Raw genomic sequence first — 15,576 nt, 5'->3', positions numbered from 1 at the left:
AAGGATTCCCTGTTTAATAAATGGTGTTGGGAAAACTGGCTAGCCATATGCAGGAAGCTGAAACTTGACCCCTTCCTTACACCTTATACAAAAATTAATTCCAGATGGATTAAAGATTTAAACATAAGAACTAACACCATAAAAACCCTACAAGAAAACCTAGGCAACACCATTCAGGACATAGGCACAGGCAAGGACTTCATGACTAAAACACCAAAAACAATGGCAACAAAAGCCAAAATAGACAAATGGGACCTAATTAAACTTAAGAGCTTCTGCACAGCAAAAGAAACAATCATTAGAGTAAACTAGCAACCAACAGAATGGGAAAAAGTTTTCACAATCTACCCGTCAGACAAAGGGCTAATATACAGAATCTACAAAGAACTAAAGCAGAATTATAGGAAAAAAACAAATGAACCTATTCAAAAGTGGGCGAAGGATATGAACAGATACTTTTCAAAAGAAGACGAATATATGGCTAACAAACATATGAAAAAATGCTCATCATCACTGGTCATCAGAGAAATGCAAATCAAAGCCACATTGAGATACCATCTCATGCCATTTAGAATGGTGATCATTAAAAAATCAGGAGACAAGAGATGCTGGAGAGGATGTGGAGAAATAGAAATGCTTTTACGCTGTTGGTGGGAGTGTAAATTAATTCAACTATTGTGAAGATAGTGTGGCAATTCCTCAAGGATCTAGAAATAGAAACTCCATTTGACCCAGCAATCCCATTACTGGGTATATTTCCAAAGGATTATAAATCATTCTATCATAAAGACACATGCACATGTATGTTCATTGCAGCACTTTTTATGATAGCAAAGACCTGGAACCAACCCAAATGCCCATTGGTGATAGACTGGACAAAAAATTGTCGCACATATACACTATGGAATACTATGCAGCCATAAAAAACTATGAGTTCATGTCCTCTGTAGAAACATGGATGAACCTAGAAACCATCATTCTCAGCAAACTGACACAAGAACAGAAATCCAAACACTGCATATTTTCACTCATAGGCAGTTGATGAACAGTGAGAACACTTGGGCACAGGGAAGGGAAAGACACTCACAGGGCTAGTTGGTGGGGTGGATGGGAGTGGCGGGGGGCAGAGTGGGGAGGGTTGGGGAAGAGGGGGAGGGATAACACCTGGAGAAATGCCTGATGTAGGCAATAGTGGCGGGGGATGGAGATAGCAAACCACGTGGCATGTATGTACCTATGCAACAATCCTGCAGGATACAGGACATGCACATGTACCCCAGAGCCCAAATACAATTAAAAAATAAAAATATAAAATAAAATAATGTTTATGATTATGTAACAATATTTTTAAAATGATGTATGTGAATATTATCTAACAACATGAATAATGAATAAATGTTGCCAATAAATGGAAATATAAGCATCTTATTGTTACACTAATACCATAATTTGTTTAAATTGTATATGCAATAAAAGTCAAAGGTCATTTATTTAAAAAAAAAAAAAAGTCACTCAAAATGTAGTGATGACTCAACCAGATCATTTTCTGGTGAGATCTTGATTGGTTTAATAAGCCCTGGAAGCAATGGTTGATATATGTGTTTAAACATACATAGCAAACTCATTTTTTTTCCTCAAATACAGCACTGTTTTAAAATTGATGGACTTAAGGGATAGAAGCAAATTATCTATGTGACAATGTAGAGAATAAATTGGAAGGTTATGTGAAGCCAGAGGAGGATGGGATGTATTTTATTTCAGAATTTTTGAAAAATAAAAATATTGGTACTTCTTCCAGAAAAGAATGCTAATCACATATGAACTAAAGTTCATATCAAGTCTTCTAATCTTTTTAATTCACCAAGTAAGTCACATTCTTTGATACCATGTAAAAATGTAACAGAAAATATGAATTTAACAAAAGAGAGGGCTATTGTTTCTTAAGATGACTAACAGGATCATTAATCAACTTAAGTCACATATTAATATCCTTTGAGGAGGTGCGGCTATGTTTCAATAAAACTTTATTTCAAAAATGAGAGGTGTGTTGAATTCGGCTTGTGAGTCATAGTTGTTGAACTCTATTCTTAAGCTTTACCAAGGTTGAAATGTAAACAAAAATACTTCTCTATGTCAAAGAGATAAGAAAGTAGGCAAGGAAAATTAGCAAATCCCTGCACAAAGAACAGTTTAGCTGTCTATCGACAATGGCTGTGTTTCGTCAAGTCTGAACTTAAAACCAAATCATTGACTCTTTATTGTCACAGATCTTAGCATATAATGGTGTCCCATGGGCAATTAGAAAATATTTTAAAATGGATAAAAAATATATATGAAAAAGCTTCAATATTTAAAAATTCAGGCTGAAAAATTATAAGCAAATATCTTTAAGTTAATATTTAATCTGAGAGACAGTAGAGAGAGATAGGCAGGCACTGATATACTCTACCATTACAGGTGTTGCTGTTATTAATATTTTCAAAGAGAATTTGGCAAAAAACTTTAACAGTAACTCGTTAATATTTTCCTCCAATAATACCACTACCAGAAATCTATTCTAATGAAATATCAGATTTATTAAAAATTTACACATGCAAAGTCTTTCATCACACAACAGCTAAAAAGGAAACCTTCTGGAAGCAAGCTATATGTGCAGTAATTGAGAAGTTATTAAATAATAGTATGTGCACAAGTATAGTTTATAATTATTAAAAAATGTGTTTACATTTATGATATTTTTGTTAACATGGACAAATAAATGTATTACTCTAAATCAAATCATGACACAAAATTATGACTTTTATCATGAACACGCATGAAGAGACTAGAAGAAAACCATGAAAAGTAAGTGGTGGTAGAGGTGGAGCTAGAAAGGATCATAAATTGTTTCAATGAGTTTAACTTTTTCAAATACAGCCAGTGCTCGACTTACGACCACCGTCGGGACTACGGACCAGTTGTAACATGATCTGGTCGTAAGTTGAGTAGGCTATATGTATAGTTGAAATGGTGCACGCGGAGATGGTAGTGCTGCCGGAAGCTGGTCCGCACTGTCGGACGCCCAGCTGGGCAACGTTTGGGCTGCCAGACACAGAGCAGTCATAGCTAACGATTGTGGTTGTAAAGTCGAATGGTCGTAAGTTGCATAGGTGGCAAGTCGATCAATACCTGTATTCTATAATGTTTTTAATTAGGACAAAAGTACCATTTTAGAATATGCCCTGTGTCACTTTTCATTACATACACCAGGTGGTACAAAGCACAATGCTATTTTATGTATCCAAACTAATTTTTAAATATTTTTTCATCAAAATTCGTGTTGGATTTTCTAGATACCAGGAAAATTTGGAATAGGCCCAACTATAAATTAGCACCAACCCTTTGGACCTGTGGTATGCTATTTTTTTATAGTGCCTTAAAATATAACAAAAATACTATTTACTTAAAAGCAATCAATATGTCTGATACAGAAATAAACAAGTTAGATTGAATTCTGGAAGAGAAAGGGGACATTAGTGGACATTGACAGGACATTGATAAGGTCTATAAATTAGATAATAATATTGTATCAATATTAATTTTCTGATTTTGATCACTGTACAATGGTTATGTAAGACACTAATATTGGGCATCAGAGTAAAATGCATACAGGAATTTTTTGTACTGCTGTTGCAATATTTTTTGAGTATAAAATTATTTCAAAAAAACAGGAATTAAACAGATTAACCAAAGGAAACCAGGAATGCCCACCCACATCCATCTTGATTGTCTGGAAAACTCCTACCTATCCTATAAACCTACTTCATTGTCATTTCCAGGGACCCTCTTCTGACTCTGTCTTATTCCACTTCTGGGCTGCCTCAATGCCTCAGGCATTATTTTATTTTTTGACTTATCACATTTTGCTCTCATTGCTATTACTTGTCGAGGCTCCAACTAGACAATGTGCCCCTAGAGGGCAGGGCATGTCTCATTGAATCCTACATCCCACCATCAATTTCAGTGGCTGGCACACAACAGGACTGAACACAAGTCTCATAATCTAATAAACATGTGACTGTTTATTACACAAAGGGAGGATCTGGGTCAATAACATCGAGATGAGCTATTTATCCTATCACTAAGCTAAGATAAATGCAGCACTAAACCTATAGCCCAGGTGTCCCTAATAGGCATAGTCAATTTCATGAGTTTGCTTTTGCTTTCAAATCAGAAATTCTCTGAGCAAAAATTAAATGTAGCTTACCTGTGTGTCTGTCTTTGAGGGCAGTTTTACACATTTCGATCCTGGCTGAATGAAATGGCACATAACGGTCTTGGGGAGAAGCAACCAGCACGACGTTTTTAAAATACTGCAGCCCTGCAACAATTAGCCAGGTGAGTGCTTTTTATCCAGACAGACTTCACTTCAACACCCTCTGGTTTGCACAAATTTCCAGACTTGTCCCAGAAAGAGAAAAAAATGATGACACACCACACACTCCTTGTGTCGTTGCACAAGGACCTTCCGTCCTGAGGTTTAACAACCCACAGCCGAAGGCACAGAGGTATCACAGGGGCCTACGGGAGTCTGAGAAAAGAAGTCACTATACTGGGCCTTTGCATTTTTGAAGGGAGATGAAGCCTGTTCTCATCAGCCATGAAAGCTAAGGAGACACATAGAAAGCTACTCTGGACACGGAGAAATAAGCAACAAGGATGTGATCAAAACAGCCTTTTCTTAGAAATATTAAGGAGCCCAGAAGGAAGTCAGTCTGACTATTCTGTTCTTCCTCCACAACCCCAACACTCCCCTAATTCCAGCCTTCACCACCTACCACGCTTTAGGAAAACTGCCTCAGAACCCACCTCTGTGCTGCCAATCTTGCCTTCTGCAACCTGCCTCCACAATGCAGACAGAGGGACCCTTCCAGTTAAACATGACAGTGTTTCCCTCCAAGGCCTCAGAGCCCAGTGTCAACCTCCAGAGCACTACAGACCACCCAGATACTCTGTCTGGACAGAAGCCATCCTTCTCATTCCCCAGGTCCTGCTGGGTGAGCAGGTGTCAGCTCTTAGCCCTGTGTCCTCCACTGAAGTGGGTCCCTGCATCAGAGCTCATACACTGGGGGCAGCCTACTTCAACAGCTAGCCAATACACGAGTGTGGAGGACAAAGTTGTAATGGCCAGCCCCTTGCCCTCCTTCAAAACAGCTCTCCAGAGCCACCCCAGATCCTGCACCCCTGATGAACTCTTCAGTGACCATGCTGCAGTCCCACCTACTTCTGCCAAATCCTGCCTCCCTCCTCTTCCCCCACAGAAGACAGCTCTGAGAGCTCAACTCAACACACAGAGACACAAAGTAGGAAAAGAACTCAGCCATGCTTACAGATCAGCCCGTGGCTATACCAGATTCACAAGCCCAGAGGTATCAGCAGAGTCGGTTTTTACAGGACAGTGGAATATTGTGACCAAGAACGGACCCTAGGCCAGGCTGGCTTGCGTGGTGGGACTGAGCAGGGCAACCAGTCAGCTGCTCCACTCCCCGACTGGACATGGGAACCACACGGTGATGATCATGATTACTGCTGTGCTCTGTGGTCATTCCCATGTAGCAGGCAGGGTCTTCAACACCTCTATGCGCTTCCAGATTACGGACAGCAGGTACAGGTATAATAGCAGGCCTGCCTGGGGATGACCCTCGTCTCCCACTGCACAGTCAACATCAGCAGAAATGTTGCACCTGCCTTTTTTTGTAGATGGGCCTATACCTGGGTGAAGCTGGCACATAGATCTTGGGCCTATGCAATTAGAACATTGAAAACTGGTACAACGCGGAAGCCACAGCTTCTGGCTATTGATATGATCTTACTCACACCTTGGCTCAATCTCTCACATGTCATATGGGCAATAGGCAAGAAGAGCTGAGTTTCTGGTAGCTGTTAGCCTCCCATTGAGCTGAAGAGGTTCTGAGTGCTGGGCCTCCTGACTGTTCCCTTCTGTGAGTGAATCAAGGGAGCATTATAGCTCATTTGTATCTTGGGAGTTGAATCCCAAGCTCAAACTCATATCTGCAGCGGCGGGGGAAACCACTGACCTGTTTTTTGGCTTAGTTGGTAGAGGAAACATTTGCGCAAATCAGCATTATCCCTGAAGGTCAGCTGCAGTAGAGACCCAGATTTCTTCAGTTTCTGCATGAGCCATAAGCCTAGGAAGACAAAAATAACACAAAAATCAAAAACATAAAACAAAACAAAAGGTAGGATGGAATTTTGGTGAGATAAATGTTAAACTGTGAATTGTAGTTAACTTGAAAATAAGAGAGAAGTAGGCATGCTACCAAATAGTTGGGAAGTTAGAGGTACATTTGTCCTCTCGTGTACTGGGACAAGGACTTAAATCATCCTGCAAAAATGATAACAGGCTTCAGAGTAAGGAACTATTTATACTCTTCAATCCAGTCAATCTCCTTCTGAAAAAGCAGCTTAGGGCAATGATTTTCAATGTAAGAAGTGTATAAGAATGATCCTTACAGATACATTTAGGATACTGTGAAGCTGGAATAAACATCTCACTTCAAAACTCATCTGTTGGCCCACTTTGGTGGTTCATGCCTATAATCCCAGCACTTTGGGAGGCCAAGGCGCGTGTATCACCTGAGGTTAGGAGTTCGAGACCAGCCTGGCCAACGTGGTGAAACCTTGTCTTTACTAAAAAAAAAAAAAAAAATTAGCCAGGCATGGTGGTGGGTATCTGTAATCCCAGCTACTCAGGAGGCTGAGGCAGAAGAATCGCTCGAACCTGGCAGGCAGAGGTTGCAGTGAGCCGAGATTGTGCCATTACATTCCAGCCTGGGCAACAAGAGCAAGGGTCCATCTCAAAAAACAAACAAAAACCAAAAAAACTCATCTGTTTAGCTATGCTTAGGTAAACACTAACATTGACAAGTATAAGGATTATGTAACCACAGCAAGCAAATTAATCTGATAGAAACACAAGGAAATAGGCAAGCTGCAGTATGTACATATATTACGCTGACTGCTACATCAATATGGGTGTGCAAATGTAAGTAGAATGAAATATATAAAATTACTCTGGATATGTTAGATTGGAGAAATTATCGGTAAAGTCTCTCTTTAAAAATATTTTATAATATTGCAAGATTACTTTGTAACTGTGGGGGGGAAATGCGGTTTAACAAATTTGTTTCTGTCCAAAGAATGGCTTCCTGGTTTGGGAGGAGAGACAGAGTGAGAGGAAAGGACTTCCATTTGTTATGTGCCAATGTGTCAGACAACTCATTTTCACAAGTATGCCCTAAAATAACTTAAAAGCAAGCAAATTAAACTGAGTAGGTCATGAAGAAACAGTGTAAGTGTTGGGAGGGGGCAGGGGAGGGTGGCAGAGGTCTGGACGACTGCAAAGGCAAGGAAGCTTATCAGGGGTGACCCTAATACCACATGATGGGTTTGCACCATCAGGGACTACTGAGGTATTGTTAAGACCATGATTTAATAAACAATTTGTTATTACATATAAAACCCAACGCCCTCCTTGGGCTTCCACACACAGAACCATGTCACCTCCTCAGCCAAAATCTCATGAATGGGATCTGTAAGGTCTACAGGATAAGTCTAACATCTTCTCAAGTCATTTGAGGCCCTTCTTTGTCTGGCTCTTGCTGATATATTAGACCTTCCACAGATGTTAGCTAACCTCATTTCCTTCCTGTGTGTAATCTTCAACAATTCTGTAATATACACCTGCACATATGCACCTACACACCATATATGTGTATACATACATATAGTGTATACATGTTTGTACACATATACATATGTAAATGTAGGAAAAGAACTCTGATCCAGTCAATTTCATATTGACATATACATATGTACATACATATACATATGTACACAAGCATGTATATGCTATATGTATGTATACATATATATGGTGTGTAGGTACATATGTGCATGTATACAAACACAGATATAGACACACACATAATCTCCACTGTACAAATAGGGAGACTGAGGAGCACAGAGATGAAATGTCGAGGCCAGAGTCTTTCTCAAGTGTCCTGGTCAGGACTAAACTACAGGCTTGTCATGCAGGTGGCATGATTCGGAGTCCTTGTTCTTTTCATCACAACACCATGCCTTGTCAATCTTTTCCAACCAGGACCCCAAGGACATTGCCTTTTTTTGGCAGAGACTTGAAGGCAGAAAGGATCCTGGGAAACATCTAGTCTCACCTCACCCAGCCCACAGACACAAGGGCCACACCTCTAAGGCCAGGTCTCCTGCCTCCATGGCATCCTTGGAAGAGGCTTCACAGTGACAGGGTTCCGTGTGAAAGAGGTCCTGGATTAATTCTGAGGAATGATGAGTCCTGGAAGAGCCTTACCTGTACTAACCAGGGTGCTGTTGTTATACAGGGTTCCCAGGTGAGGCCCAGAGAGTGACAGGAACGTGTGGAGTTTGTTGAGGTAATACCGGAACCGAGGCCGTGTGAGGACCGATCGGATGATGATGTTGCCAAGAGAATGGCCAATGAAGCTGTGGAAAGACAGAAAGGGGACCCGTGAGTGTGACAGTGAATGCTGCTGCCCAAGAGTGCAGTGCTGGAAGCATCAGGGGCCAGCATCCTCCACCTCCCACTGAATTTAGGGAACCGGCAAAGAGAACGGGGACCGCCAACTCATCATCAGGTTTCCAAATCCTGGTTGAGAGAAGCCTGAGACAGGGTCTTTGTAAATGGGAGCTTTATGTCGGGTCAGGGGAGAAGTGTGAGCATTTCAACCAGCTTCGTGCTGTTAGAGCAGCCTGCCCTTATTCCACCCTGGGGGAGGGGAAGGTCCTTCCTGAAATGTACCTCTCAGCATTAAGATTTCCTGATCATTCATAGGATCAAGTCTCAAGTCCTTATCCTGCTTGGGAGGTCATTCACAGCCTGAATTTGGATGGCCCCACATGCCATTCATTCTCTCCTTCACCCGCTGTGTATGTTGAACCACGGGCTCACAGTGTATGCTGTTAGGCCCCCTCCTGCAGGCTCTGCTCCAGCCATACTGCTACTCACAGGCCCAGGATTCAATGCATCATTACTCTCAAGTTAAATACTTATTTACTGAGAGCCTATTATATAAGAGGCTATACACCTCCCCACTTCTACTCATGATGAGCAGAAAACCAGTCAAGAAAAGAAATCAGTGTCAGCCTATGAAACTGCCTTACCTAGCTTGTGTTCTTTTACTCTTTTTTTTAACCTAACCTCTATAGGCTTCATTTGTGGAATAAAGAAGTATTATTTTATATCTGAAGACAAAATGGCATAATGCATATCAAGGGATTAGCACTACATCTACATATTTGAATGCACAAAAAATGCAAGCTGCTTACCCGCCCTGTAGTCACTGAAATATGTGGTACAGCGTGTGAATAAAAGTAGCCCTGACTGAAAGCCGCCCTTTGAGCTAGGCAACTCATTCCACTTTTCCCACATCATCTCAGTGCTAGTTCCACTTAATAGATAAGGAAACAGCAGTTTAGAGATTTAGAAACCTTGCAAAAGACTATAGATCTGGTACATGGTAGAAACAAGATTCAAATTTGTGAGTGTTAGAATGAGAATTCAAACCTAGGAATTTTTGTTTAAAGTCCAATACTCTTTCTACAGAACTACAAAATTTTTATTCTCCGTGACATAAATGATGACATATGAATGTATACAACAGACCTGGTACTTACTTCTGCTTTAAAAATAATTTAGGTTAAAAGTCAAAAGTTAGCTTAGCTCAGCGGTATACAGAAGGCATCACATCACACTTTTATACAGCAAACACTCAAAAATGTCACCCCTCTTCCCCCAGCATTAACTACCTGTGGTTTCCTTTTACCTAATTCGGGATATGGAGAGGTTGTACAACTGAATATGTTGAATGATTTCATCCAATAACCGATCCGTCATGGTATCAAAATCTGCAAATGTGTCCATCTGGAAGAAGAGAGAGGAACAGGCTGCTGGGTATGGCTGTGGCAAAGGCTGGGTTCTGGGCATAGCCTGTCTTCTACTAAACACTGTGGTACCTACTGGGGGTGTGCCTACCTCTGACATTAGGGCTAGGGGATGAGCTATGACTTCAGGACAAAAGGCCCACAGACTGGGGGTCTAAGGAGGAAACATGGAGATGCTGAGGACTGCTCAGCTGGCGGGTGGCTAACACTGAAATATGTGCCAACTGCCACACCACCATGCTGCCCAGCATCTCAGCATGCCACTGGGATTGCCGCCCCCACAACACAGAGGAGGAAAGAGGCTCTGGGAGGGGAGGCCCCCTGTTCAGCTCACATGACCCAGGATTCACACCAAGACAGGCCTGACTTGAAAGGCTCTGCCCTTTCTGCAGCACAGCCTTTAGAGGATGCAACAAGGCCAAGACCGGAGGGCAGTCAGCTTTGGGAAGGATCGTAAAGCCACCCACATCTTAGGATGGATGGTTGAAGGATCCAGGAGGAATCCAGGAAGGGGTGGAATGCCACACATGTCCTTGAATATTTGAAGGGCAGGAAGAAGGAAGATGCATTAGACTGGTTTATATACCTCAAGGACTAACTTTTAGAACAATGAATTGGAGTCACAGAGAAATAGATTTGGGACCGATATCCAAAAATGTTTAAAAAGTTCCTCATATGTGGAGCTGTCCTATAACATCATGGGCTGCCAAGAGCTAGGAAAAGTGAACAGAATGTCTCACAAATATCCGTCAGGTGAATGAAGGAGTACATGTTGGGGGATAGGAGTAGAGAAGAGAAGGCCTTCGGGACTCTCTGTCACCTGCCATCCAATGAGCTTTGAGACTGGAGAGAATAAAGCATACTGCTAAATCTCTTGGACTTCCTGGAGTAAGAAAGAACCATATGCTTTTCTGCTTACGAGATGTACCTGTTGTTTCCCATGTAAACCTCAGTCTCCTTATTTATGAAAGGGGAATTGTGCTGCCACCTCCTTATGCCACGTTAAAAACTAGGTACAATTATTTAAGAGAGAGGCTTTTTTTCTCTGACTTTTCAGAGCCTATTCCCTCATCTATAAAATATTAATTCAACCTATGCATTATTTAAACAAGTGGCTATAATTATAAGGCCTGAGTTGACCATGATGAGCTATGCTTTGGAAATCACAGTAGGTTGAAAAAGCATTATCAGGAACTCCCCAACCAAGGCATTTAAAAGTGTATTAATATATATTGCAAGTGGATCTGCTGGTGAGGTGACTTTCAAAAAGTAATAACAATAATCATAGTGGAACATAATCAATACCAAGTGCCCAACACCTGCAATGAAGTGAACTATGTAAAGGCCCAGCTCTAAAGACCTGAGATTTCCAGGTTGAACCCAGCAGCCATGAAGTCACGTCAGGAAAGCTGCTGGATGTGCACACCCGGAAGGAATGATTATTTCCTGACCAGATCTCCCTTGCTAACAATTCTTATCTTCCCTGAAAAGAAAACCTCACTAGCACAAATCAAAATTACAAAGTTAGCAAGTGCTGCTCACCCACTTCCCTGCTCCCTCCTCTGAATGCTCTGGCCATTCAGAGCATTTTAGACAGGGTCTTACTCTTTCACCCAGGCTGAAGTGAAGGGGTGCAATCACAGTTCACTGCAGCCTTGACCTCCCTGGGCTCAGGTCATCCTCCCACCTCAGCCTCCCAAGTAGCTAGGAATATAGGCATGTACCATCAAATCAAGCTAATTTTTGTATTGGTTTTTTGATTTTTCTTTCTTTTTGGTAGAGAAAGGGTCTCACTTTGTTGCCCAGGCTGGTTTTGAACTCCTAGGTTAAAGAGATTTGCCTGCCTCAACTTCCCAAAGTGTGGGGATTATAGTTGTGAGCCACCGTGCCTGGCCTATCCTCTCTTAGGACTGGGTCAGATTTGTTCACGTATTAAAGTTAGGTGCACACAGGAATTATATTCCTGGAGATCACATATGCTATCTTCTTCTCTAGACTGATATGGACCCTGCCTAACTCCCAGAATCTCCATTCCCTCTCCTGTGAGGAGATGGTGGTTATCAACATGTAATAGAACTGCCATGAAGATGAAATGAGAAAACAGGTACAGAGTACTCAGATGATCCAAAACATCATTCTCTTCTCTCTCCCTCACATCCGTACCTCTGTGTACTGCATGGTGCACAACTTTGCATAGAGCAGGTGCCCAAGTAGAGGCAGCAGAATTGAGTGCCAACAATTGGGAACTGAGCCATTACCCAAATAATTGATGCTTTCACTTGCCACCCACGTTAATGCCTTGTGAGGGCAAAGGCTCCAGTCAACTGATTCACATGTTCCCATTTCTTACCCTTTCCTCACCTTCCCAAAATAAAACAGTAAGTCTTTTCTTTCCAACCCATCCAAGTGCCTGGCCAGCATTGCTTTTCAAGGTTTCCTCTTATCTGTGTGTGTCCATAAATTATCATGGCACATTTAGGAGGCTCATAGAAGCATGCATTCAGGGTTCTTCCAGTTCTGATATTTTTACCATCATACCTGATTCTTTTCAGACATTAGGAAGTCCAGTTTTCCTCCAGGGAGCCCCAGTTCTATGAAGGTCTTTACCAGCCGGAGGTCTGCACTGTTCCCTAAAAATGACATTACCCCCACCCCAGACCCGTAATTAGTCATATAAAAAGTTGACACACAAGGGATTTCTTTCTCTCTCCCTCTTCCCCCATTTCTATCGGGTTTTCTCATTTTTGGTTAAGCAGATAATAAAAACAACTAAAACAACTAGAAACCCCAGCTTTCCTGCCAACCCTCGGCCCCACACATGCACAGTTTGGTCCTTTCTAGCAGCCCCACCTCAATGGACTTATCCCTGATCCGTAAGCATGTGGCTTGTGAACACCCTGCATGCAGGAACAGTGGGAGGTACACCACCTCCCCTCCTTCCACAGCAAATTCCATTTTGCAAATGGTTCCTTCTAATGGCTAATGAGGCACAATGTGACCCCTACCAGCCCTGTCTTCAGTTCTTGCTGAAGAAGACTATCCAGTGCTACTATTTACAGGTAATCTGCAAACCTCTCCCAATAGGCCAGTCATGGCACAGTTATCTAAATAGAATAGGACTCTCTTGGGAACAAGAGTCATGGCAGAGCTAGCTCCATGAAGGCACAGCAGTGGCCGTCAGGGAAGGGGAATGAAGGGTTAAGAATGTACGGCTGTCAAGGCACAAAGAACACAGGAAATGCATTCCCACAATAAAAAATCATGTGAAAACATGATTTTACTACAACAGAGTAAAGTTTATATGCAAGTATAGTGAGGCATAAATTTAATGCTGGTTGCAGGGGTTCAATTACATCTTAATACATTTTTGTCCTATTTCTTAAAAGTTCCCTGTAGAGTTGAAAGTCAGAAGCTGGTTATTTGGGTATATAAATTACCTACTATGCCATGTAAATCTACCTCACAGGTCATAGTTTCAAAATAGTCGGTAAACTGTGAGTGAAAATATCATTCTTTATGAAACCATCCAATGATTCAAAGGAGGGTGAAAGCGCCACATGGAATTGGGGGAACTCTAGGTGTTTGGGGGTATCCCTAATGCTTAAGGATGACTCAGATATGCCCAAATGCCACCCATGTCAGTGGCCTGTCAGAGCACATGCCCAAACTTGCAGGATCACAGTCACAAAATGGTTATATTTATTTATTTATTTATTTTTTTATTTATATATATTTTTTTATATTCTTTTTTTTTATCCCATTTATTTTATTGCATTTTAGGTTTTGGGGTACATGTGAAGAACATGCAAAATTGTTGCATAGGAACACACGTGGCAGTGTGATTTGCTGCCTTCCTCCCCATCACCTACATCTGGCATTTCTCCCCTTGCTATCTCTCCCCAGCTTCCCACCCCCCACCGTCCCTCCCCTATTTTTTTGAGACAGAGTCTCACTCTGTTGCCCAAGCTGGAGTGCAGTAGTGTGATCACAGCTCACTGCAACCTTCACCCCCCTGGGTTCAAATGATTCTCTTGCCTCATCCTCCCAAGTAGCTGGGACTGCAGGTGCCTGCCACCACATCCAGCTAAGTTTTTGTATTTTTAGTAGAGTCCGGGTTTCACCGTGTTAGCCAGGATGGTTTTAATCTCCTGACCTAGTGATCATCTGCCTGCCTTGGTCTCCCAAAGTGCTGGGATTACAGGCGTGAGCCACCGCGCCTGGCTGGTCATTTTTTTTTTTTTAAGGAAATCTGCACATTTTGTGTTACGAAGTTAATTTTTATTCATTCCCTCTCATTTTTGTCAGCAAACTTAGGCTGTTTGGTCCCACTGTTTCTATTGTTTAAAGTTCCCTAATGATATGCCAGGGCCTGCCTTAGCAAAAAAAAAAAAAAAAAAAAAAAAAAAAAAATTAGCTGGGCATGGTGGCCCGTGCCTGTAGTCCCACCTACTAAGAAGGCTGAGGCAGGAGAATTGCCTAAAAAAAAAAAAAAAAAAAGAGCTGCAAATGTTTCTATTCAGTATAAAGCGTTCAGTAAGGGGTGGAAATGGCCCTCTCTCCTTCAGCTACTGAGGGAAAGTGAACTTTCTGCAACTAAAATTTTCTCAGAAAATATGATTTAATAAGATGTTAATAAACTGAGAACATTTATAAGAATAAAAATCTTGAGTTTTTTGTACAACATGAAGAACTATGTAAATATTAAAAACTGTTATCAATGTGCTCGGCTCTCTGTTCATACAAATAAGCCCTTGGAAATTGAATTTGAACAAGTGGATCCTGAAAATTCTGCAGAGTTTAGACATATGCACCTGGAACTAGAGAAGGGATCTTCCAAAGCACCCTGTGCTTGGTATCCCTTGCGGTTTTCATGACTTGTTGCCCAGTTGATAATGTAATCCATGGCTCCATTTTCTGATGGTACAAAATGGGTGAAGCTGCTCTGTCTTTATAACATTCCTCATCTTTCACATGCATGATGGAAAAATTGCCTATAGCCTGATCAGATTTCTTATTTTAACAAAGATATTGAGAGTCTTGTCTCACTTTAGTGTCATATATGTGAGAGACACAGGCTGGTCATGCATAACATTGAGCTGAGGAGTAAGAAAGTTTTCTTTTTTGTTCCTGCAAGTCCCAGAACCTAGTAAAGTCCCTGGTATATAAAAGGTATCCTATATGTGGGAGGTAAATAAAAATAGGTGGCAAAATAGTTTAGGCCACTAACCTGAGCTCCTCAAAATGAATATATATATTCATTCCTCTCCATTTCTTCCTTTATTCAGACCATTGTGTAGACTCATGAATTCCATGAATTCACACATTCAAATTACTATATTCATGGATTTCATTAATATATTAATTCCCATAATACATTCATTTCATCCATTAATTCACTCCATTTCTCTTTTTACTTTGTACACTCATCGTATTAATCCTTTGTACCATTTATTTATGTAGTGATTTATTCCATTCGCTCCTTCACTATATTCATTCATTAATGTATTTTATTAACTTAACAGATTTTTTGTGACAGAGGATATTTTCTTTTTCTTTTTTTTTTTTTTTTTTTTTTTT

At 41.1% G+C, this 15,576-nt stretch overlaps 1 protein-coding gene across 1 annotated transcript in view; it reads right to left on the bottom strand.

Annotated features, from left to right (window-relative positions):
* The window catches only part of FAM135B (family with sequence similarity 135 member B), a 233,083-nt gene that overhangs the window by 6,959 nt on the left and 210,548 nt on the right, over positions 1-15,576 (bottom strand). Inside the window, exons 14-18 of the mRNA XM_017512001.2 lie at positions 12,538-12,629; positions 9,882-9,979; positions 8,390-8,541; positions 6,078-6,188; positions 4,247-4,360 (exon numbers count right to left, since the gene is read on the bottom strand). Of these exons, the coding sequence (XP_017367490.1) occupies positions 4,247-4,360; positions 6,078-6,188; positions 8,390-8,541; positions 9,882-9,979; positions 12,538-12,629 (567 nt within the window). The remainder of the gene's footprint in view (positions 1-4,246; positions 4,361-6,077; positions 6,189-8,389; positions 8,542-9,881; positions 9,980-12,537; positions 12,630-15,576) is intronic.

The sequence above is a fragment of the Cebus imitator genome, unplaced genomic scaffold (genome assembly GCF_001604975.1).
Source record: "Cebus imitator isolate Cc_AM_T3 unplaced genomic scaffold, Cebus_imitator-1.0 Scaffold459, whole genome shotgun sequence".
Classification (NCBI taxonomy): Eukaryota; Metazoa; Chordata; class Mammalia; order Primates; family Cebidae; genus Cebus; species Cebus imitator.
The sequence above is the reverse complement of the archived record's forward strand: the minus strand, read 5'-3'. Positions and strand labels throughout refer to the sequence as shown.